The sequence below is a fragment of the Columba livia genome, chromosome 2 (genome assembly GCF_036013475.1).
Source record: "Columba livia isolate bColLiv1 breed racing homer chromosome 2, bColLiv1.pat.W.v2, whole genome shotgun sequence".
NCBI lineage: Eukaryota > Metazoa > Chordata > Aves > Columbiformes > Columbidae > Columba > Columba livia.
Window position 1 is genome coordinate 53715402 of NC_088603.1, and position 23154 is coordinate 53738555.

The following is a 23154-nucleotide window of genomic DNA, read 5'->3' on the forward strand; positions in this document are numbered from 1 at the left end:
TAGCCTTCTCTTTTTGTCACAGACCACACACCTTCGCGCTGGGAATTCTCGGCCCCGCTGCCGTTGTGGGAGCAGCCACGGCCCGTCCGGGTGCTGCAGGGTCGGGTGTGATGGTCGGCAGCCGTCACGCCAGCTGCTGCGAAGGGAGCTCCGCGCTGCTCCGAGCCCAAGGAGGAGATAACTCTCTTGCTTTCAGGGCAATTTTTCCACTCTCTGTAAAAACCAAGGCAGTACAAGAGCTCTTGCTGAGCGTATGTCTGCTGCCAAATTACAACAGTCGCTGCACTACCAGTGTGTAACTAATTTCAAAGAGTTTTAGGATGCCAGTTAAAACCAAATTCAGTCTGGTCCCGAGAAAAACAGAATTCCATGCTGGAAAAGCCCTTTGCCAAAACTCACTTTTAGGATCCCCGTTAAAAATATGGTCCTGCAAATAACTAGTTATGTGCATGCTCGTTATTTTTTTCTTCCAGCATGCCTCTCACTGTGCCTGAAGAAAAAGGGGGGAAAAAAAAAGCTGTTCTTTGTGACAACTGGAATCCCCAATGTCAGATTGCAGGAAAGCTACTGAAACCTGTTTCAAGAGGCTTCAATCCACAACATGTTACAGCCTGGAAACTTATTATATGCATATTAAACCTGGGAAACAAAACAACCTATCTGGTCATATGTTTCCCATTAACTCCTGAATTTTTGCTCATTCTACCAAAGCTGTTGTGTGAATACAGCACACACACCAGTTGGAATCAGCGCTGCTATAAGGACTCCCTGGTATCACTGTAAGTTGGACATTTTAAATCTTTCTTCCCTGATCCAGATCAGCCATATTCCAAGACAGATTAAACTTACATTACCAACAGGACATAAAAATGCAATTATAAGTACGATTCAGACCAAAAAAAAAAAATCTGAAGGATAGGGATTTTCTGGTAATCAGTGGGTGTTTTGAATGAGTAAAGACTGCATGATCATGCCATTTGTCATAAACGGTACCACATAAAGCCAGCTATTATGTGTGCTTAAGAAAGGAGATGGATTTTGGATTTACTTTTGACCTTATATATATATATATATATATATATAACTTTTGTACTGCCTAATTGGCATACAGTTATTTCTGAATTTCACTAATGTAAACCGAAATGAAAACTGCATTTTATTTTATTCCACATGTGTTAATACCACACTCGCAAAAAATGTGACCTGTCATTCATTGTAACTTATTTTTAGATGTCTAAACCCTTTTAAATAGTGTGATGCAATCTGCACGTCAAGAAGCCAGCAGAGTTGGACAAGAGCAATATGAATCATTTTTTAAGAGCTTTAAAGGGATCCCTAAGTTAACAGAAGGACATATTTATACAAAGATCGAATTTAAAAAATTCATCCACAGCAAAAGGATTCTTAATCAAATGCATTTTCCTGAATTTGAAAAGAATCCAAATTTGCAAATAGATTATCTGATGTATCCTTAAGTATGAAAGAAGAAAACAATTTGCAAACTAGTAATTAAGTATCTGGCAAATACTGTGTTTCAACTAAATCAGTGATATCTACATCTAATAATATCTATATCTGGCTATGCAATAAAACAAGTTGGAGTGTGTCTTCCTGACTCATAATATTTGCTTTCAGTCTGAGTTCAAGTTTTATTCTTTAAATGGATACAGAGATCGCCACTACAAGTTGAATTCATGATATTTTGTCATGCTAGACAATTAGGAGTTTCCATTAGATAATTACCAGAAGTATGTCTCATACAGGAAAAACAGTCAATTGCTGATGTAACAGGATTAACCAATCCAGCACAGTGATCCGGCCCACTTACTTTTGACAGACATTATATGTGAGTGTACACATGAGAAGTACAGTATAAAGCTTCGCATTATAAATACCACAAAGAGGAACTTCAGCAGTTCTTAATGCACAATACAGCAGTCTCCTTCTGAGAGTCAGGACTAGAGAGGTAAAACTTTAAACCAGCTTTTTTCCTTTAAAACTGAAACTTTTAATTCCTGTGCATGCTCTTGCATACTGTTGGGGCTATATTGAATGTATGTATATACAAAGCTTTGCAGCTCAGGTAATTTTATAGAAAGAGTCTGAACCGCTATTTCTATACTTAATCAAACACTGTGTATTTTTGTACATATATGTATGCATGTATGTAAGTACAAGTGAACCGTATGATAGCAGTATCAGCACACTCGCTCTTAGAAAACAGTGGTTTTTAGAAAGTTATGTTTTAATGTTAAATCTGTCATCATCATGGCATGCAAGTAAAATATGTTATATGTAATAGAGATTGTCTGTGATAAGTGTACCTGTTATATATGGCAAGCAACTTATACCCCGCGGCAAGAGTCCAAATATACTTATCTGTATTTTATATTGATTTATGCCTATCCTTTACTTTTCATCAGACACTGTTGGGATAGGTGCTATATTAGAACTATAAATAACCCCTTTAATTATGTCATCTGTTAGTACATCTAATCATGAATGCATATTTCCATCTGAAATTATTTTTTGTCCAATTAAACTTTTAGTTCTATTTCAAGCTGACTTTCAGACTTTATATAATTACAACAGACTTTGGGCTGTTCACAAGATCCAAGAAATTTAGATGTATTATAGTGAGGTTTGTGTTACAAAGATGTGTTTATAAGAATGGCTGCAGGGTTTATAATGCTGACAGACCTGTAAGTGTAACAGTATATAACAGTATAGCAACTGAGGTCAGTAAAACGCAGATGAGGGTGTACTGTGGATGCCTTATAACAGTGAAAGACTTATAAAAGAGCTTAATTGAAAAGGACTTGCAATATATAACATTTGTAAAACTTGAGTTGATTGTTCAATTACTTCTGTATGTTTCCTTTACCCTAACTATAATTCCTTGCCTGTCAGCCCATGTGCCTGTAGTCATCTCACAGAAACTAGAGACTTTACAATGCTCAGATATATGAATTATTTGTTTCCACTAAAATACAGTGGTTGACAGTAATATAGTGAAAGTGGAATATTTGCTGGGTAGGAGGTAACCACACCTGAGAAGACAGAGGTATGCATGAGAGACAATGAAAAGAAGGAGAAGGAAGAGGGTAAATACTAAAAAAGTAGAAGCTATTCTAAACAAATCTGAACGAGTTAAAGTCTGGAGGGGAAGAACCTCGAAAGTTAGAGTCTATCAGATGTAGATTTCTTATTTTCCATTACAAAGTTCAAATGTGAGGGAGTTTGCTAGCTTCACCCTTGCTAGGTAAGGAACAGAACGGAGAGGCTACAGAATGTAAAGGCAACGTGAAGCCATGGCAGGGACATGGGGAATGCATTTTCACTGCACAGCAGAACCTTCATGGGCATGAACTGACAAGGGTCTCCCAGTGCTGGTTGAAATTCTAGCTCCTAGCAGTGTTTTAGATGGCTTTTATTCCTGATGTCTTAGTCTAATATTATGATTGCTCTGTGTGGTTTAAATGAATGGAACGAAAAGTGTCTTCTAATAACAATGGGCCAAATGTAGATGATCTTACTCAGCCTTCCCTCAGACAGAATTATTATTGGCATCGATGAAGGATTTGCCTGAGTCAGGAGCGAGTATGATTTGGCCAGATGACATGTAACATTTTTCACCTTCAAAGCATTTTTCAGATGTTACCTAAATATATCTGCCTGAGAACTTCTAGGCACAGACAGGCTTAGAAGTAGGGATATTTCTGGTGCAAGGACACTGCCATAGCATGTCACAGATATGTGCCACACCAACTCCTGCTTAGGCTTTCAGTGCCTGACCACATATTGCAGCTGGAGAGCGTATCATGTATTATATAGCCCTCCAAACAACAGTGTTATTTTGCTCCCGTCAGATCTCTTGCCAGTGTTGATAACCTCCAGCATTTAGAAATGAGCAGAAAAGATCTTTTTTACTCTAGGTGGAATAATGTTCTGCCCAAAATATTCCGAGCCCCTGCCCTCATCCCCATCTCATTCACAAGCTACTTAACATCTGCTTTCTCTAACAATACCAGTCAGGACCAAGAGCAAGGTGCTCGTTAATAAAAGGTTTCACTCTTTTCATTCATTCATGTTTCCTCTGTTTAGTTAAGCCAGTGGTACTGTTGAAACGAACAAAACAAACAAAACAAAACAAAACAAACAAAACTAAAAAAAAAAAAAAGGGAGGGGGGGAAAGGAATGACAGCCAGGGGGGTGCCAGGAGGGTCAAATAGAGAGGTAAATAAAAAAAGGAAAAAAGAAAAAGAAAAGAGTTAAATTTACAGGAATGAAAAGAGATTTTAGAGAGAGGGGAGGGCAGGAACCACGAGTAGTGAGATTTGAAGAGAGGTGTGTGTTAGGGGAGCAATGAGCATAAGGAAGCCAGCCTGCCTGTTCCTCCCCCTTCCTAATCATAGCCTTTACTCACAGACAAAACTCCCTCCCTCTCTCATTCACTCACTCACTTTAGGCCAATCCGTCCTCTCTCTCTCTCTCCCTCTCTCTGTGTCTCTCTCCTACTCTGAGACAGAGTCAGAACTCTTCTCCCTGACAGCCACAAACATCTACAGCACTTATTGCATGCAGAGAGGGAACCTGCAAACAAAACTTCACAGAAAACTTTTGGTTCTTGTTCCAGAGAATTTTCTGAAGAGAAGGAAAAACAAACAAACAAACAAACAAACCAAACCAGCCCCAAAAAAACTGTGCGTGGAGGGGGAGGAAAAGCAGGGCCTTTTAAAAAGGGAATCACAACAACTTTTGCTGCCAGGATGCCTTTGCTTTGGAAGAGAGGATTTTTGTTGGTGCTTTGCTGGATTATAGTGAGGAGTTCCCCAACCCCAGGATCCGAGGGGCACAGTTCAGTCACTGACTGTCCGTCATGTGCCCTCGCCACGCTCTCAAAGGATGTGCCCAGCTCACAGCCTGAGATGGTGGAAGCAGTAAAGAAGCACATACTGAACATGTTGCACTTGAGGGACAGACCTAATATCACCCAGCCGGTGCCCAAGGCAGCACTTTTAAATGCCATCAAGAAACTCCACGTGGGAAAGGTGGGAGAGGATGGTTATGTGGAAATAGAGGATGATGTTGGAAGAAGAGCCGAAATGAATGAAGTTGTGGAGCAAACCTCAGAAATCATCACTTTTGCAGAATCAGGTGAGTGCTTGAAAAACAAAATTGTAAAATATCCTTTGTGCCAGAACTGTAATTAACTTCTTTTCTTCTCCCCAGCAATAATGTTTCCTGCAAGGTTGTAGGATGAGACTTGGGGGGGGTGGGGGGGAGGACGAACGGGATGGAGGGGACAGGACTCTGAAGGAATTTGATTTTTCTGATTTAGTCTTGGCTACAGATTACACTTGCTAAGCACAGACAGCCACACAGGGAGGAAGCTCGCTAACCAATCTTGAGCAGAAAGTCAGGCTGCAGCGGGGTCTTCCAAACTGTGCCTGTGAATCCAGACTACTTACAGTAAAGTAACTAGATCGCAGAGCTGATGGTTAAAGAAAAAGGGCTGAAGCCTTTTGGGGAGTTTATCAAGACAGAAAGTGAACTGCAAACTACTTGAGAAACACCCCTTTCATGTAAAAAATTACAGTGGAAGTTATAAAATAAGACAAATCAGCTTTAACTTTTAGCAGTGAGAGGTGTGGTGATTTTAATTTTTTTTTAATTTAACACAGCATCTCCGTCAGTAAAGAGTTGCAGGGATGGAGTTGCAGGGACTGTCAGATGACTTCAACAGAACCAGACAAGTTGCTATAGCTGATCCAATTTGTAATGCAGACTTCTGCATACTGGAAAAAAAGATTCTGTTCCTAAAACACTCCTGTCAAAAAAAATGCAACCTTGGTAGGGTGCATTTTGAACTCTTTCACAGTTCTGTTTTCCCTGTTACACAGTAGAATCTTAGAATATAGATATTTACTAAGTAATGGCTTAAGACTCGCATCAACTGGCTATAGGAAACAACTCTAAAGTTGTACTTTGCTGTCTTGTTCCTACATGAACAGTATCAGAACCCATTTTAATTCAATGTATATATATGTGCATATATATCTGTTAGTATGTATGAGTATGTTTATACATGCATCAATAGCAGTATATTGCAATAACTCTGTCATCTAACTAACAGGAACTTTTTATGACGTTGTCTAGCCAAAGCATTTTTCCTGTTGCCAAGACGGTTTTAAAAGAATGTCATTGTTTTGTTTGGTACAGCATATGGTAGGCAAAGTATGCAAAGGAACTCCAAGCATTTTTGTTTAAAAGTTTGCTGCGGCAGTATAAACAATTAAGACAACACTCAGAGTTTCCAGTCCTGAAAACCTGTTGACTCAGATGTTCTGTTTGCAGGGGAAGCCATGCACAAGAAGTGTGCATGCTTTTAAGAGCAGACATTCCTGCTGGCTGTCTGATTTCCAACTGTACAAGGAGCCCTTGCCTTTGGAATCCTTGTCAATATGCACATTATCAGTGCTTTCAGTATGAAAGCTCAGGCTTTTCAGTTTTTCCATTCCCTTCACTTCAGAAAGCAGGCAGAAGGTATCAATGCCAGTGGTCATTAGAAGCAGGGGTGGCTCAACGTTAGTTTAGAAATGAGTTTTTAAAAGCAAAGAAATCTCTAAGATATCTATGAGTCGGATTCCCCACCTGGTTTTCAGCAGCTCGCACTGAGCACAGTGAAATACATATGGCATGAGCAGTGGTTTCTCTTCACTGTGTGAGTCCCAATCATTTGTAAACACATTATTGTCTCTCCTGAGCTCTGACACAAAGGAATTTGGAATTTGATATATGCCTACTCAGTACGACACCCTCTGACGGCGGCTCCTGAAGCCATTGGCTCTCAGGGCCACGTGAGCAGCGAAAATCGTGCCATTGCCCACAGGCTGGCCAATAGTCCGGCCACCGATCCCCCCCGCTACAAACTACCCAACACTAACACGTCACTTAGTTTGATTTACATAGCGTTGTCCTACCACTGCTAGCCAAACTAATTTAAGAAGACTTATGCTGTGGACCTGCCCAGCCGAAGGATGGGGACATCCACTGTGTTCCCATGCCTTTTCTGCGCTGCTGCCATTCTCTACCTTCATGTGAAGCCCATCCTGAGAGCCAAAGCAGGAGGGCTGCTCTGGCCCTTTTCCCCATATGTGCTGGGCTTTGATTTGGGAGGAGGGAGGAGCAACTAGCAACCTAGAAACCGAGCTCTAGGGTTTGGGTTTATAACAGAAATGATAACTCCACTCTGTGGAGCAGCTTCAGACCTCTAAAATGTATTTTTCACCTGTAGCCATTCATATTTGGTGTCTTGCTAACATCAGAGGATCTACCACGCTTTACAGGTGCCCATGCTGCAACAACTTCAGTAAACCTGGAATCTCTTCCACTCACACACCAGCAGTCCTGCATGTCAAATATTAAAGCAGTATTATTTTTCCTGATGAGGAAAGTGAGGCAAAAAGAAGGCAAGTGACCTGTCATATAGGAAGTACGAGTTAAAAAGACAGGAACAGAATGTAGCCACATGGACAGTTGCTGCTTTTCAGTATGGATAAGTTTCAGTATGGATAAGTTTAAAAGACCAAGCAGGAGAATAAACCTGCTCCTCTCACAGTCAGGTGAATGTTGTTCCTGCTTTTAATATGAAACATGCTCTGTTGTGAAAGAAGGCAATAGGAAATCAATGAAAATGAATGGAAACATCTCACATTGTATCAAATAAAGGTCTATGGAAAGACAAATAAGACTTTAGGCTTTTTGTTCCTTTGGGTATGATTTGACATAAGCCAGCCATTCCCCTTACCTTTCAGAAGCCACATTTACTACTTGCCTTCATAAAAAAGTAGTATTTCCATCTTTCATCAGCCGTATCCTCAGACATACAATGAAATGGAGTGAATGAACAAACAGTGCCCTGTGCACGTGCTTCTGGCCTGAGACTGCTATTTTCTAAAACAGACCAAAATTCAAACGAGTGCAGGCTTAGGACAATTAGAGGGGAAACTAATTGCAGTGAACTTGTCTGAAGCACAGGTGTAGTTATGTCCAGGAAATCAGCAAAATAGTTGGCAGGTAGTTTTCACAGCTAACAAATCTAGGCAGATCTTTGCGAAACTAATGACCACGAGTATTGGGCAAAAGTTTACAAATGCACCCTACTGTCCTTTGGCACTCTTACAAGTAAAACATGAAAATGATTTTCTGCTTGCATATCAAACTAAGATTACTGACCTTGATTAGTTCTGCTATGAGGGTAGCTGTGCCAGAGCTCTGTGGGTTACTTCAAGGTCTTAAAAATAGTCTTTTTAGGAGAGGGGTCATATAGTTTTGTGACAAGCAAAACCAACAGGTTCTATAACTGAGATACCCAATGCTCATAAAATATAGTTGGCTACTCTTTCATTATTTTAAGTAGATAACTTATTAGGCAGACCTGGGATTTTGCCAAGTGAATTTGATCCTGGCAACTAAACTACCAATGAAATGGGTTGCTAACATTAGCCCCTGAGAATGTGATAGGGATTGCTGGATGGAAAGATTGAAATCCAAAGGCTTATCATTAGGAGAACTGTCAGGAAAAAAAAAGAGAAGTCTCACAGCTACTTAGGCCACTTCTACCTTTTCATATCACTTCACACAGAAATCAAGGTGAACTGACTTGATCATGTGATGCCAGCTTTCATGTGCAGATCCATGTGTGTACACACTTGAACCTTTTCCTAGGAAGATACCTACCTACTCCTGTCCATCCGGGCTGGCAGTTCAGAAAGAAAAAAAGCATGGGTCTCTTGTGCCTCTTCAAATTATTTCCTCATTTTCTTTGGAGAGCAAATGCATTTAATGGCACAAATATCCGTGCTGAATAAAGAATGGCCACGAGAGGGCACACTCCAAAGGCTTTTTGCTCCACGCAAGGCAACCTTCCTGCAAGCTCCTATTTTACCTAATCGGATCCTGAATCCCAGAGATCTTTATGTTTATCTGTAGCTTCTCTGAGTGGAGCTCTTGTTTCTCTCTTTTGGTTTATTTAAAAGGCAGAGATTCAGTGGAGTGGAAGACTGCAAGTAAAATAATGCAGGAAGGAAATGGGCAAAGGGGAACAAGATAAACTGAGAGATGCTGGAAGTTCTGGAAATCTAGAAAGATCAGAAATTATCATTATTATTTTCTACAAGATACTGAGAAATGTGACCATGAATCATCATCTGAGCTGATTTTCTCACATCTTTTTTTAATGCAGTTTCCTTGGCTTTTGGAAAACAAGCCTATTTCCCCTCAATTCTTTTACTTTTTTTTTTTTTTTTTATTTTTCTTTTTTTTTTTTCCTTTGGCATACTATATCAAAGATTTCAAGTTTAGCGAATGAAAGCAAGTTACTTCCAGAAGAAGAAAACCATTCTGTATTAATCTGTTTCATTGTCACAAAATGTCAAAATGCGGGAATTCAGGGAGGTTGGTTGGTTTGAGAACAACTTGAGAAAACACAGGCGAATCTGAGAAGGTGGGAACCAGTTTATAAAAAGATAGCTGCGAGAGAGACAGAAATTACTGTCCATCTCTGTGTGTAGTCATGCATGCAGTTTTGTATGCAAATACAGTTGGGAATATCAGAATATGCATTTGCCTGTACGTGTGTATAAGTGCACATATGTCCACATGTGCAGGTATGCCAAGGCAGACATGCTTATATACCCATGTACCTGCACCACTCTAATATTAACGTGTTCCTGCAGATAAGTATGTGCATTAATGTGCTGTCCGGTGTGCAGGATGTATCTATACTGCAAATGTGTAACTGATTCATGCTGAGGAGTTCTTATATCTCGATATGTCTATATGGGTATGAAAGGGCAATCGCATTTAACGCAACAGAGTTTGGCAAGATCGATTTAGGATTGAAGCTTAGTCTACTGGAAGTGTTTGAAAGTTTTTGCTATTCATTTCAGTGGGCTTGGGCTCTGGGCCTTAGTGCATAGAAATTAACTATTTTAATGAAAACAGACTGGCAGCTTCTGATCCGTTTAATTTTAGAATTTACAACAAATTATTACAAGTATGTAAAAAAAACCTTTACTCTCTCTTTTATGAAAGACAAAGACTGGTTATTAGCTTTACCTTAAAATATATTAGTAGTGCAAGTCACACTAAATGTTGCTTGAGCTATTTTAGATGTAAATGCAAAAATCAAGTAACAAAAAACTTCAGCCAAACAAACACCTTTTTTTGTTTCTAAATATTTAAAGCCATGTGGGGGGAGGGGCTTTCAATTTGGAAAGAACTCTGGGCTGTGGATGTAAAGTGTTTCCCTCCTGACTATTTTGAGGAGAGTCAAGGTTCACCAGAACTGAACTATTTCACATTCTCAATGACCTTGTCAATGCCCCTTCGGGTTAACTTTTCAAGAAAGGTATTTAAATAAGGTTGCTGCTACTTTTTCCCTCATGAATGCCTGGGGAACAGTTCTTTTTCCAAGTTTTCTTTTTCTTTTTTTTTTTTTTTTTGGTCTATTTTTTTCTTAAAACAAAAATCTGCTTTTGCTGAGTATGTGAACATAAAGACAGGGTGGTTGCTATCTGTGTCATAATTGCTCCTCCCTTTGTAAGAGGCAACAGTAAGACAGTCGGGGCAGGAACGAAAGTACACAACCTGGATGACCAGTCACATATGGGGGTAACGAATAGACTAAATTGTCTGCCAGCGCTCCATAGGCTGAAATGCATTCACAGAAACTGCCACTGTCTAATCGCGGTAATAACACATTAGTAATAATCAGTCTGCCTAGGGGATAATTGCCAGACGGTAACAGTACTAAATTCACTGAATAAATTCTATGGATTGAACAATTCATCTAACTCTAGTGGTCACTCATTAGTAAACATTTTGAGCAATTATCTCTCAATAACCATGCTCTTCTCTTCACTCTCTTTAGAGGAACCTTTCTAGTAACCTATTTTTTTCTGTCTCCTGGGGAACGGAAATGAGAAGTGAAGAGAAGGATGCTTTTGAATGTAATTACAGATTGGCACGCAGCACAAATTCCCCCAAATCTAAACATAGGCAGTAGTAAAGTTAGCAACTAAAAAAGGAAAAAAAAGCTTGCTTTGTATGGAAAAACAGTTCACTTACAGTATAACGTAAAAACGGTTCAAAATTAAGCAGTGGTGAAGCATGGAAATTTAAAGTAACAGCACCTTCTTACACAGTGAGCATTTTGCAAAGGAAAATTTAAATACTGCCTATTAAGAGAAATTAAGAATAAGTCACATTATATTGTCAAAAAGGATAATCGCTGTCATTATGAAAAAAACAGCCTTAATAATTTAGCAGCATATGGGGTTTTTCTGGTATTTTTCTTAACGTAATTTTAATTGTCTTAGCATTTTACTCAAAAAAAAGATCCTCTTAATTGTATAGCTTAGACTCTACATGGTATATGTATATAGCTTAAACTATTAGGGCTCAATCATAAATCCCACTGCAAATTGGAAATAAATGAGCTTTGGCTACATAGTTAAAGCCAGCAATACGGAAGGAAGGATCCTTAACCTCAGAGGAAGAGTGTGCTGGAGCCACAGGCTCCTGCTGTGAGCCCAGGACCAGCTACCCCATGCAGGGCTGACCCCGCCATCCCCCCACACCTGGGCCCACGAGGGCTCTGCCAGTCCCCCCACAGTCTCCGGCACCATGCCCGTCACCAAGTGCCACTTGGGACCAGGTACAGAGCACAGAGTCCCGCACCCGAGCCCTGAGCAGCCCTTCCAGAGGTGGAGGGGAGGGTACCTGTGCGGGCTCCCCTCTGCTTGCATCTTCAGATTTCCTCCTAAAAAGGTGTGCGAGCACCACTGAAGAGAAAAACAGATAGGAGCAAACTCTCCTGGTATATATACTGATGCTACACTTTCTTTCCATTCAGTAACTCCTTTCATTAAACCTTTTACCATATATGCACTCCTTCTTGGGGTTTGTATTTTTAACCATTTCTCACAGCATTTGCTGGTGTCACAGTCCTCTTCCTGGAAGGGACTTTGCTCAGCAGTAAAGCAGAGAGGTGGCCTCTCCAGGGCTTTGGGAAGAGGATATGAGGAAAAGCAATCAAAGAGGGGGGGCAAAAGTAATCCCTCATCTCCTTTTTCAGCTGCCCTCTGCTATGATAACAATCCAGGCTGTTGACATTGCCGTTTATATTGAGCATGGAAGTGACAAAGGCATTACCACTGTTGGGCCGTGAGTTTTTCCACAGGAGTCAGGCAGGAGGTGCAGGATGACTAGAAATGGAAGAAGACCCTTGCAAATCAGCTGTGGCAGATGAAAAGGCAAGACAGAAGGATAGACATAGTGTAATTATGGAAGTGATACCATCCTCAACTTTCAGGAAGGTCTCCTGTTTACTTTCAGTTAAATGGACATCATGTATTTCCAAAACTTTGAACCTGGTCAGTAAATCAGACCAAAAAGGAAAGACTGCTAAATCCCTAAGCAATATTTGGAGAAAATGAATTACAGTGATTTTTTTGGTCTCAGAATACTTGAAGAATTTATTTTATTGTAGCACTGAACCTTTTGGAAATAAAGATCCTGTTATAAAGTGAATGTGTAATCGTAAGTCTGATCCAGAGATCTCCATTCAGTTTTAGCACAGGCCAAACTCTGATTTCAAAATGAGCTTGTCTGAGCATAGTGACCTTGTAAAGACTGCAGGATTCATACCATTTGTGCTGTGTGATCGTAACAAACTAGTTGTGAATGTGGAGAGAATTCAGAAAAGCTTTGTTTTTTTCCTAATGTGAAAGCATGCTTTTTATCCCCAACTTTGTACCATTCCCAGTCTCCTTCTAAAAAGATCTGTGAAAGGGAAAGGGTTTTTTTAATTGCTATAAAACCTTTTATTAGCTATGCAGGGTTGAGGACTCAGGATTTTGTTTCATCCAGAAATATTAGGCTCATATAAGCTTCCTGAATATTTTTTCTTTAGAATCTGAATTGACCATTAGTGTATGAAAATGTAGCTAATCACATTCAGAGAGGCTGTTATTGTAGTTAACGACCTATAGGGAGGCTGTTATCCCTGTATAAGGACATGTCTTAATGCTACCTTGCTCAAGCTCACTTGAGGAAAGTGAAGAAAAACAAAAACCAGGTATTTTCACCATACTATTCTAATACTTTTAGTAATGAGGAAGAATTCAGTTTTCACACATACAGGAGCATATGAAAAACTATTTAAGAGAGCTCTTGAGGTCCTGTTTCTTTCATGTAATATATGTCAAAAAGACAGGTTGCGTTACTTACACTTCCGTCCAGTGCATAAGGTAATGTGAATATTTACTGTTGGAGATATGTCACTATTTTCAACTCCCGCTAGGATGGAAATAGTGGAATGTGAAATACCATGCTTTAGCACTCAACGGCATCAGGCTATTCTGTAACATGGGGCTGCTTGTTTTTTTTTTCTGATCTGATGGGCCATGCAGCTTCTTCCCCTAGTGAGCCAAGTCTGCGCACCCTGGCTGCTTTCTTCAGAGCACGACTGGGCCGATTTTCCATGTTCGTGTCCAGCACAGCTCATCTGCTCATGCTCATGCACAGGAAGATCCCCCCTAGCACCAGAAATGCTGTCTGTGCCCAGCTTGGTACCTCTAGAACATAGAACAAGTTTTGCACTTCCCAGCAATATATGCCTATTCCCCACACCAGTCTGTGAGCTCTGGGGAAAGAGAGTGTCTGGGGAGAGGCTGCTGGTGACAGAAGAATTTCTGGTCTGAAGCATGTTTTTTTCCCCAAGGGGGACAGGAAGCAGAGGGCAGTCAGGGAGAATGAAGCAGCAGGCTGGATGGATGGTCCTCACAGGCCTTAGAAATATCCATTCTCATAGAGGACACTATAACATCCCTCCATACGAGGCAAGCAGCCTCTTGGACCAGACTTTCTTAGGACTGGGGGAATGCCACTGTACATCTCCTCATGCTCTGAAATCCATGAAGGAGTGTGATTAATGCCCACTACCTGCCCTCTGCTCCAACACAGCTGACACCTTTGCCATAGTTTAATTTCTGGAGTGGAAAAAAATGATGTTAGCTGCTAAGAGATGAATAATGAACTTTCCGTCATTACTGAATGAATCTTATTTAAAAATAATAACAGAAAACCAGTAACTCCATCATGCCTCACAGTACTGGCCAGCTTGCTCTGTCTTTTCTATAAGCCACTTCCTTTTCTGAGGCACAGCCCCCCCGGGTTCATGTGGCTCCCTGACAAATCAATGTAATCTTACTTTGGAGATGGGCACCAGCAAGGTCTGTGAGAAGCAGTTAACACAAACCATGTGCTTCCCTATCTCAGACACAGTTAAAGTCTGCAGTTTCACACTCTCACTTAGAGGGAAAACAAAAACAAAACACTGTGCCCTTTGGCCACTGTAATTCAGAAACGTCTGTCTCCTTGACCTGGGAATGCCACTGGGGAAAGCTGGATGTGTCAGTGCCAGGACTTCACAGCGAAGGAAAGCAACAGGTAGCTCGAAGGGGAGCACAGAGTTTAGAAACCAGAAACTCCTGAATTTGCAAGGGAATACAGAATAGATGTTTCTTGTGATTTTGTCCCACTTCTGTCTCACCTGAGAATGGGGGAGTGGGGAGATGGTCAGGGAGCTGGTACTCCTGGAGTTCAGTGGCAATGGGAAGTAAGGAAGAGAGCCTTCTTGCCATGAGAGCAATTTTTCCTGTGTGCATCCAGTCACTTCAGCTTTGATCACTCACTTGCCCTTTTCAGGGTGAGAAGTTCTGGTTCCCTGACAAGCAAAACCGCTGCACAGAGAATCGGGTCAACAGCCATGGGTAGCTCAAGAATAATATCAATGACAAACTGATGATTATGAATACCGCTTCTGTCTCACTAAGGTCAGACATCTGTGCATTTCAAACCTGTGACCCCAAGTCCATCCCAGCCTCCATGCTAAGAAAGAACAAAAGATGCCAACATGGCTTTTTCTTTTGTCAAGAAAATAGAAAAGTACCTCTGTTAAAAAAAAGAAATAATACCACCACCCCCCAGCTAATTCATTCTATCTCAACTTTTTTCATGCTCTAGTGATCAAATCATTAAACAGCCCTCATTATTCATTCCAACTTCTGCCAGAAATATGAGCTCTGTATCAGAGAAACACCCCCTCACCATCATAATCATCATCATGACATCTCAGCAAGTTGATACAATTATGCCAGAGAACCATCCCCATAATTATACAGTTCTTTAGCTCATTTTTCAGTGTATTCACCATTACTATAATCACAGCGAGTACAGTGTGTTAAATTAAGAACAGGATCTACAGCTAACATCTCCCAGGATGAAGAGTCTGGCTGCTGCAATTCTGCAGTTCTTTACAATATAACTCTGCAAACCTCTCAAAGCTGAGGCTCATAGTATTTCTTTGTTTTTGAAACAATTGACATTTACAACTCATTTTAAGATGAATCTGAAGAATGGCATTTTAGGGAGGGAGAAAGGGCAGACCTCGTTCCCATATAATTTCCAAAGTATTGCCAAAGAATTGGCAGGGCTGGAACTCACTCCCTAACTTTAGCTATTAGGCGTAGCTTTGTGTGTGTATGGTACATAAAGTCATGGACTGTCATCACAAAAGCATTTTTGCCTTTCAGCTAACAGTGATCACAAAGACAGCTTAGGCAAATATACTCTTAGCAGCTACTGATGTTTATTTGCCGTGAAACGCTGTACATAAATGACTACATCATTACTGTAACAAAGTGCTTTGGTTAAAATATGTTATTGGAAAACAAGAGGCAAAGAAATACTTTTCTAAAGGGAGAAATTTCATGAAAGACAAACTAAGGAGGGGATGAGGTGAAGGAAGGATAGAACAGAAAAATCATAAAAATTTACAGAGCTAAGTAGGAAACCCAGGGAATTTCATGCCTGTGGTGACAGTAACAGAATTTTCTTTAACAGAATGCAAGCACACATACTAACAAGTTCTTCCTGTCTATTTCCATTTACCAAATCAGGCACAGCCAAGAAAATGTTGCACTTTGAGATTTCCAAGGAAGGCAGTGAATTATCAGTGGTGGAACATGCTGAAGTGTGGCTCTTCCTGAAGGTTGCCAAGGCCAACCGGAGCAGGACAAAAGTCACTATCCGCCTGTTTCAACAGCTGCGGCAGCCAAAAGGCAACTCTGAAGGAGCAGAAGATATGGAGGATGGAGGGCTGAAAGGTGAAAGGAGTGAGACTTTGATTTCAGAAAAGGCAGTGGACACCCGCAAGAGCACTTGGCACATCTTCCCAGTCTCCAGCAGCGTCCAGAGACTCCTGGACCAAGGCAAGAACTCTTTGGATGTGCGGATTGCCTGTGACCTGTGCCAAGAGACTGGAGCCAGCCTGGTGCTACTGGGCAAGAAGAAGAAAAAGGAAGATGACGGGGAAGGGAAAGAAAAGGAAGCTGGAGAATCTACAGGAGAAGAGGAGAAGGAGCAATCACATCGTCCCTTCCTGATGATGCTTGCCCGGCACTCAGAGGACCGCCAGCACAGGCGACGGAGACGAGGCCTGGAGTGTGATGGCAAAGTCAACATCTGCTGCAAGAAGCAGTTTTTTGTCAGCTTCAAGGACATAGGGTGGAGTGACTGGATCATTGCACCTACAGGTTATCACGCCAACTACTGCGAAGGAGAGTGCCCCAGCCATATAGCAGGCACATCTGGTTCATCATTATCTTTCCACTCCACTGTCATCAACCATTACCGCATGCGGGGCCATAGCCCCTTTGCCAACCTCAAATCATGTTGTGTGCCCACCAAGCTGCGGCCCATGTCCATGCTCTACTATGACGATGGCCAGAACATCATTAAGAAAGACATACAGAATATGATTGTGGAGGAGTGTGGCTGCTCATAGACACACGTGTGCGCAAGACCCTTCTCGTTAAGTTGAGAAGAAAATGTATCAAAAGCCCAAGAAGAGGAAAGACTGGACATGATATAACCTTTTTTGAATGAAAAAAAAATCATCAGAAATTAGAGCAAAAACAGAGAGAGAAAAGAGGGAAAGAAAAAAAAAAGACTCATGGAGGATCAGAAAAGACTTCAGCTATAAAAAGGAAGAAAGCTTCATGAACCCGGGCTCGAATGAGATACGTCTGAATGGCAGTATGGGTTGGGAATTTCCTCTTCCTTTAAGTATGCTCCTTATCTTATTACATAGTGTATTAAACGTTAGTTATTACTAGGGGAGTTATGTTCCCTCCCTTAGTTACCCATCAGTTCACGCCGTGGTAGCAGCTCATCTAACCTGCAGCAATTTGGACTAAGTCCAAAATGTCACTGAAATTCCTTGAAAAGCCATGTGTATGAATACTGCATTCACTGGCACTTTCAGCCCAAACTTACCGAGGAACCGAGTAGGTGTGTAGTGTTTGTCTGTATATACGTATGGCTATGTATTTATATACATATCTCTATACATACAGACACTATACACGTACATGTACTTAACATTGGTAAAGGGACAATATTGTGCAGGTGTATACACCTTCATCTTCTGCACTACATTTACAAAAAAAAAAAAAAAAGAAAAAAGGAAAAAAGAAAAATGAAGAAAAAACAGAATATAAAAGGAATGAATGAAAGAATAAAAGTTACATTTTGTAAAGGTGCTCACAAAGTTAGAACTATGCAACCTAGTTGGTTTGAAACTGTTTACCTGCGAGAGGAAAAAAAAAAAAAAAAACAAAAAAAGAAAAAAAAAGCAGAAAGACTTTTTTTTAAATGGAAGTAACTTGTTTTGAAAAAAAAATCTTCAGTGAGAGATACTTGAAAGGAACATGTTTGTCCAGTTACTGGAGCCAAACATTTCTATATTTTGTAAAAAAAAAGTTTTTAATCGTTTACTATTTGCACTACAATGGTGTCTGACCTGTCTAATCCTTATTTAACAAATATTTGCAAGGGAGGGTGGTTGGGTGTGGGAGGGGTTGAGAGCTGCACTTATTGTGAGCTATACAAGAACTGCTACAGCACACAAAATAGCTATTTTTATTATTATAATAATTATTATTATTTTGTACCTTAAAATGAATAGACACATACACCAAAGACATTTGTGCGAGCCTCTAAAAAGTCTGTTTGTGGTTGGTACCATTCACCTGTACTAAGTTAGGGTTTGAGTTAAGGGTAAGTAGGTTGATTATATTCGGGCTAGAATGTCTGTTAACCATTTAAATTCAAATAGCGCCCTCAACAGAAAATTGCCATTTGAAGTAAACCCAGAAAAGCCCCAGGAATTGGATCCAAGGTGCTTGGATCCGAGGTCCATTTAAGCATAATTGTACCCTTTTGCATGTTCAACGCTAAGGCTTGTCCCTGATGCACAGCAACTGTGCATTGGCTGGGAAACAACTTTATACAAGGGTTATACATATATGTATATATTTCTGTATGTATATATGTATGTATACGCAAGGTATAAGCACTTCTGGCTTCACTTTAATGTTCTTAAAACAATGAATGTTTGTGTGCAAAGCACAGTTATGTTAAAAGATTGTCTGTACTACCAAGTGGGAGGCTACATGTTCAAAACGGTATTTGTGTGACAGAAACCTAAAGTGCTGGTGTACACTTCGAAAGTCTTGATATAAATTTGCAAGCAGCCTTGGGCCCTGCCCGCCTGTCACCCCTGCAAATACAAAGAAAATGGCAGTTGTGGTAGGATTTCTGTTTGAAATGCCGTCTTCAGCAAAAGACTGGCTGTCTCAACCACCACCCTCTAGCACGACAACTCTTCACGGGTTTGCGTGTTACCTGTAAGACCTGATTTTCAGTGTCAACACCTAACCCGAAGGGTCCAACCCGTAGGGCACAGGTAGATAGTTTTTAAAACAAATTCTATCGCTGTCATATTTAAAAGAATGTTAAAGTTCCAACATTTGTCTTTGGGTAGGGGGAGATGATAAGAGGGAACGGGAGAAACCTTTAGGCCCTGTTTACACTGAGTTTGATAACCCTGAGCCTGAAGCTTCAGACTCTCACAAGTTTGCAGGACCAAGCCCCTGTTAGCTGCCTTCTGATGGGACAGGCTTCAAAACGCCTCTCACAGAAAGAAGCACTAACACGGCTCCCCACCTTGCTGAGAGCACAGTTGGTAATAAGAAAATAAAAAATTAAAAAAAAAAAAAAAAAAAAAGAAAAGAAAAAAAAAAAGAAAAGAAAAAGATAGCACAATTTAACCCGGTCACATTGGCTAGGGATAGCGTGTTAGCACCTTCATGGCGAGAACCATGTTTAAACAGTGTAATCAGGGCCTTCATTTTTTTGTCAGCCAAAACTGTTTATGGATGCATGTGTGTGTGGGTGTTCTCTGTGTCTGCATATGTATGTATGTGTGCATGGGCTCATGTCTGTATTTGTACGTATCAATAGAGATTAAAAAAAAAAAAAGTAAAAAAAAGAAAAAAAGAAAGAAAATAATAAAAAAGCCCTTTCCTCTGTTGAATAGATATCAACATACATGCTTATAGCTAAGTTTTCTATCTAATTTATTCCACAGTATTTAGATTGCATAGTACAGCTAATGAGCTATACATTTATGTACTTTTTTATACAATACATTTTTTTTACAGACTTGTTTGCAATTTGCAAAAAAAAAAAATTTAAAAAATTATAACATTTGGGTAAACACTAAATTTGTCACTAAAGTATTCTGTAAAATATCAAGGCTTTCTGATTTAAATTATTTGCAGAAGTTTGTTGGGTTTTTGTGTTTTCTTCCTAGGGAAAGGGAGGGATACCAAAAGCTAGCAGAAAAATACAAATAAATAAATAAATAAAGATGCACAACTAACTTATAACTTAAATAAACCAAGTTTCTGGCCCTGTTTCAACTGAAGCAAGTGGTAGAATTACTGTTGATTTTTCTAGAGGCAGAGCCAGCCTCTGGAACAGAAGGACAGAAGGAGCAGAGACATAGTCTGTGAGAGTTGTTGAGAGTACCTTTTAGTTCACTGGGCTTTAGACTTGGCCTTAAAATTGGATGCATGTTGTCCCAGAACCCTTACTCATGTCAACAGGCTATTTGACATCTACTGGTCTCCTTACAAGAGTAGTAAAACTACTTAAATGAGTAAAAGTAAGCCAGAGTGTCTCACAGGTTCCTTTGCTGTGGGCAGTGTGAAGAGAGAGAAAGGATTTTGAATGAATGGCACCACATACAACATTGCTTAATTCAATTATTTAAACCCCCGTCTGCTTGCATCATGATTGATCCCTGAACGCAGTTGCAAGGGAAGCAGATGAGATGGCTCATGTTGGTAAAAATTATTCTCAGGCGTATTTAGTTAGAGAGCGTTGGAGACCTGAAATCCCAGCACCTTCCCCTAAATGGCAATGGCAAAACTCCCATTGGTGGCAAGCAGAGTAAGCTTAGGCTCACAGTTTTCCCAGCCCCATTGGTGGCAAGCAGAGTAAGCTTAGGCTCACAGTTTTCCCAGCCAAAGCAGAAACAGCCTTTAAAAAGAAGTCTGATGCTGAGTTCAATACCAGCTTTTATGCGGTGAATGGGAACTGGCCCTGGAAAACATGAAACTAGCTTGAGACAACTTCCAAGTGAGGAAAGAAAATAGGATATTAGATGTGGTGAGCATTATCATGATAGATACACCAAGAAGAGAAGAAGGTTTTCAAATCAATAAGTAACTGTTCCTAAGCCCTGCTTTTTAGCTTTCATTTGTGCATATACACTAGTCACAAATTGTAAAGGTTTCTCCCTCCAATCTCTAGATACAGTCATGGGGTTTTGATTTGTGGTCAGAGTTATTTAAAGTAGGAGGAAATGAAAAACTATATGATAAAATAAAATATGAAATTGGGATGTTAATCAAGACTGACTGATTCCAGCAAAACACCCCACCCCCAATAATTTGATTTAATTAGATCTGCATGTACTTAAAATAGCATTAGAAATTGTTACCATATTTCAAAAGTTGTTCAAGGGCATGTAGTCTCAAAAACTACTTCTCCTTTCAGGTATAACTATACCAAAAAAAAGAGGCTTTTAACTACTAACACATTCCTTTCCATATAACCTACTTCCTGTTTATATTGAAAAGGTATTTTCAGTATATATTTAATCACATAAATGTATTTGTTTAGTACCTCCGCAATCTCCTTGTGTCACAGTTGCCCACATTTGATCGTCTTTCCCCTTCTCCACGTCAGATGCCCACTGGATACAAGGCCTCAGAAACTGGCAGAAGTGCACATTAAGATGTTTCTTTGGGAGGGCTCAATGTATTTGTATTCTTGGGGTTTAGCAAAAGGAAGTGCTGACAGATGCTTATAATTATTCTGCACTCGTATGTCATAGTAGAATACTGATCTAGGGCCCAAAACTGTAGAACAGAATGAAATGGGAGTTTTGTCATTGACTTCAATAGAAAGAATGTCTTACTGAATCATTGCAAAGTAGGACTCCATTATATATACCTGTTTTTTTTGCATTTAGTTCAGATTTAAGCCACCAAGTTCATTTAACTGTGACGCCACAAGGCTACATAGAGGCTAGCAGCAATATATCTAAGGTAGAGAAGTTCAGGCATATGTAAAGTCTATGTGCAAAATTAAAATTTTTATGGACTATAGTTACTTGTGTGGAATAGTGCCTTACTCTGTAAGCAATGCTGTTGATTTCAGAGGGTCTCCTTTCCTAGAAAGTTACCAGTCAGCATCAGTAAAGTGAGCAAAATCTATTTCTGGAGTATAGGTAGAAGAGTTGTGATGGAAATAATTAAGTTATTTAAGTTAAACCTCATGTCAATAGTGTGCATCAGTATAAGAATCAGATGCTAATCACTTTCTTTATGCTGAAAAAAAGCTTTACTCCTCATCTGCTCTCACTGCATTACATGTGGAGTAAAAAGGTTTTCAGTATGAGTAAACAAAATCATAATTTGACCTTTCATGAACAACTATAAGTAACATTTTCATGGGCAGAAACAAACAACACTTCTGGGTTATGTAGTTATTTATTTTTTGAGATACAGTGAATCTGTGTTAATTCTCAATGGGTTTCTTTGTATTTAAATACTTTCAAAAACAATACATTGACGATGGGTTGAAGATATATATATATGTATGTATATATACATATTATATATATATCTACAGTATATATACACACAACTATATATATATGTATATACATATATATATAAATTATGAAAGCCAAGATATTATGAAGCCTATTTTGTTTTTATCATTTTGTGTTTTGTTGTTGATATTATTATTATTGTTATTATTATTATTATTATTTTGCATACTACATGCAGTGCTTTAACCAATGTCTGTTCGGCTAATGTAATTAAAGTTGTTAATTTATATGAGTACATTTCAACTATGTCAATGGTTTCTTAATATTTATTGTGTAGAAGGACTGGTATTTTTTTTATTTACATTATGTTTAAAGAGGTAACAGTTTGATATGTTCTCATTTGTTTATATTAGAAGTTATTTATTTTCACAGCATTCCGTCTGGTATTTTGATATTTGGAAGGCATGCTACCTATACTTTGTACAGTTAGTGGGCAGTATTCATCAGCTCCCGGTAGATTTTTAGGCCCTATGTTAAATAAAGACCTGTTTGAGATTTTTATTTTACATCTTTCCTATTGGTTTGCCAGGACCACTCAGTGCACTTATTGCCAGACACTCTGCCTGTGTGACCAATTTATTCCTACTGTATTTACCCAGGACAGAGGACCAAAACCACCTCTGGTGTAAGTCCAGTGACTTCAGTGAAGTTATACCAGAGATGTATTTGGCTCACAGAGAAAAATGCTTGTGCAAATCAATGCAAAGAAAAGAAAGAAAGAAAGAAAAAAAGAAAGAAAGAAAGAAAGAAAGAAAGAAAGAAAGAAAGAAAGAAAGAAAGAAAGAAAGAAAGAAAAAGAAATCAATGCAAAGAAAGAAAGAAAGAAAAAGAAAGGAAGGAAGGAAGAATCTTTGCATTTGGAGGGAGATTTCAACATGTTAAAAATGTTTGAGTCACCTACTATTTTATTTTACTTTGTTCTTTTTGTTATTTTGCTCTTTCTTATACAACAACAGCAACAACACAAGTGAAATAAATAAAGGGAGTTTCACCAA

General features: G+C 39.5%; 1 protein-coding gene across 1 annotated transcript; it reads left to right on the plus strand.

Annotated features, from left to right (window-relative positions):
• The first annotated feature begins 1841 nt into the window (after nucleotides 1-1841).
• Nucleotides 1842-23154, plus strand: INHBA (inhibin subunit beta A). The gene is made up of 3 exons (XM_005502873.3): nucleotides 1842-1966; nucleotides 4637-5157; nucleotides 16029-23154. Exons 2-3 carry the CDS (start codon nucleotides 4770-4772, stop codon nucleotides 16913-16915), a joined length of 1275 nt encoding a protein of 424 aa, XP_005502930.1. The 5' UTR covers nucleotides 1842-1966; nucleotides 4637-4769; the 3' UTR covers nucleotides 16916-23154.

Coding starts and splice junctions, on each gene's coding strand:
- INHBA (XM_005502873.3), top strand. CDS start 4,770: ATGCCTTTGCTTTGGAAGAGAGGATTTTTGTTGGTGCTTTGCTGGATT. Junction 5,158..16,028: donor CATCACTTTTGCAGAATCAG/GTGAGTGCTTGA, acceptor TTACCAAATCAG/GCACAGCCAAGAAAATGTTG.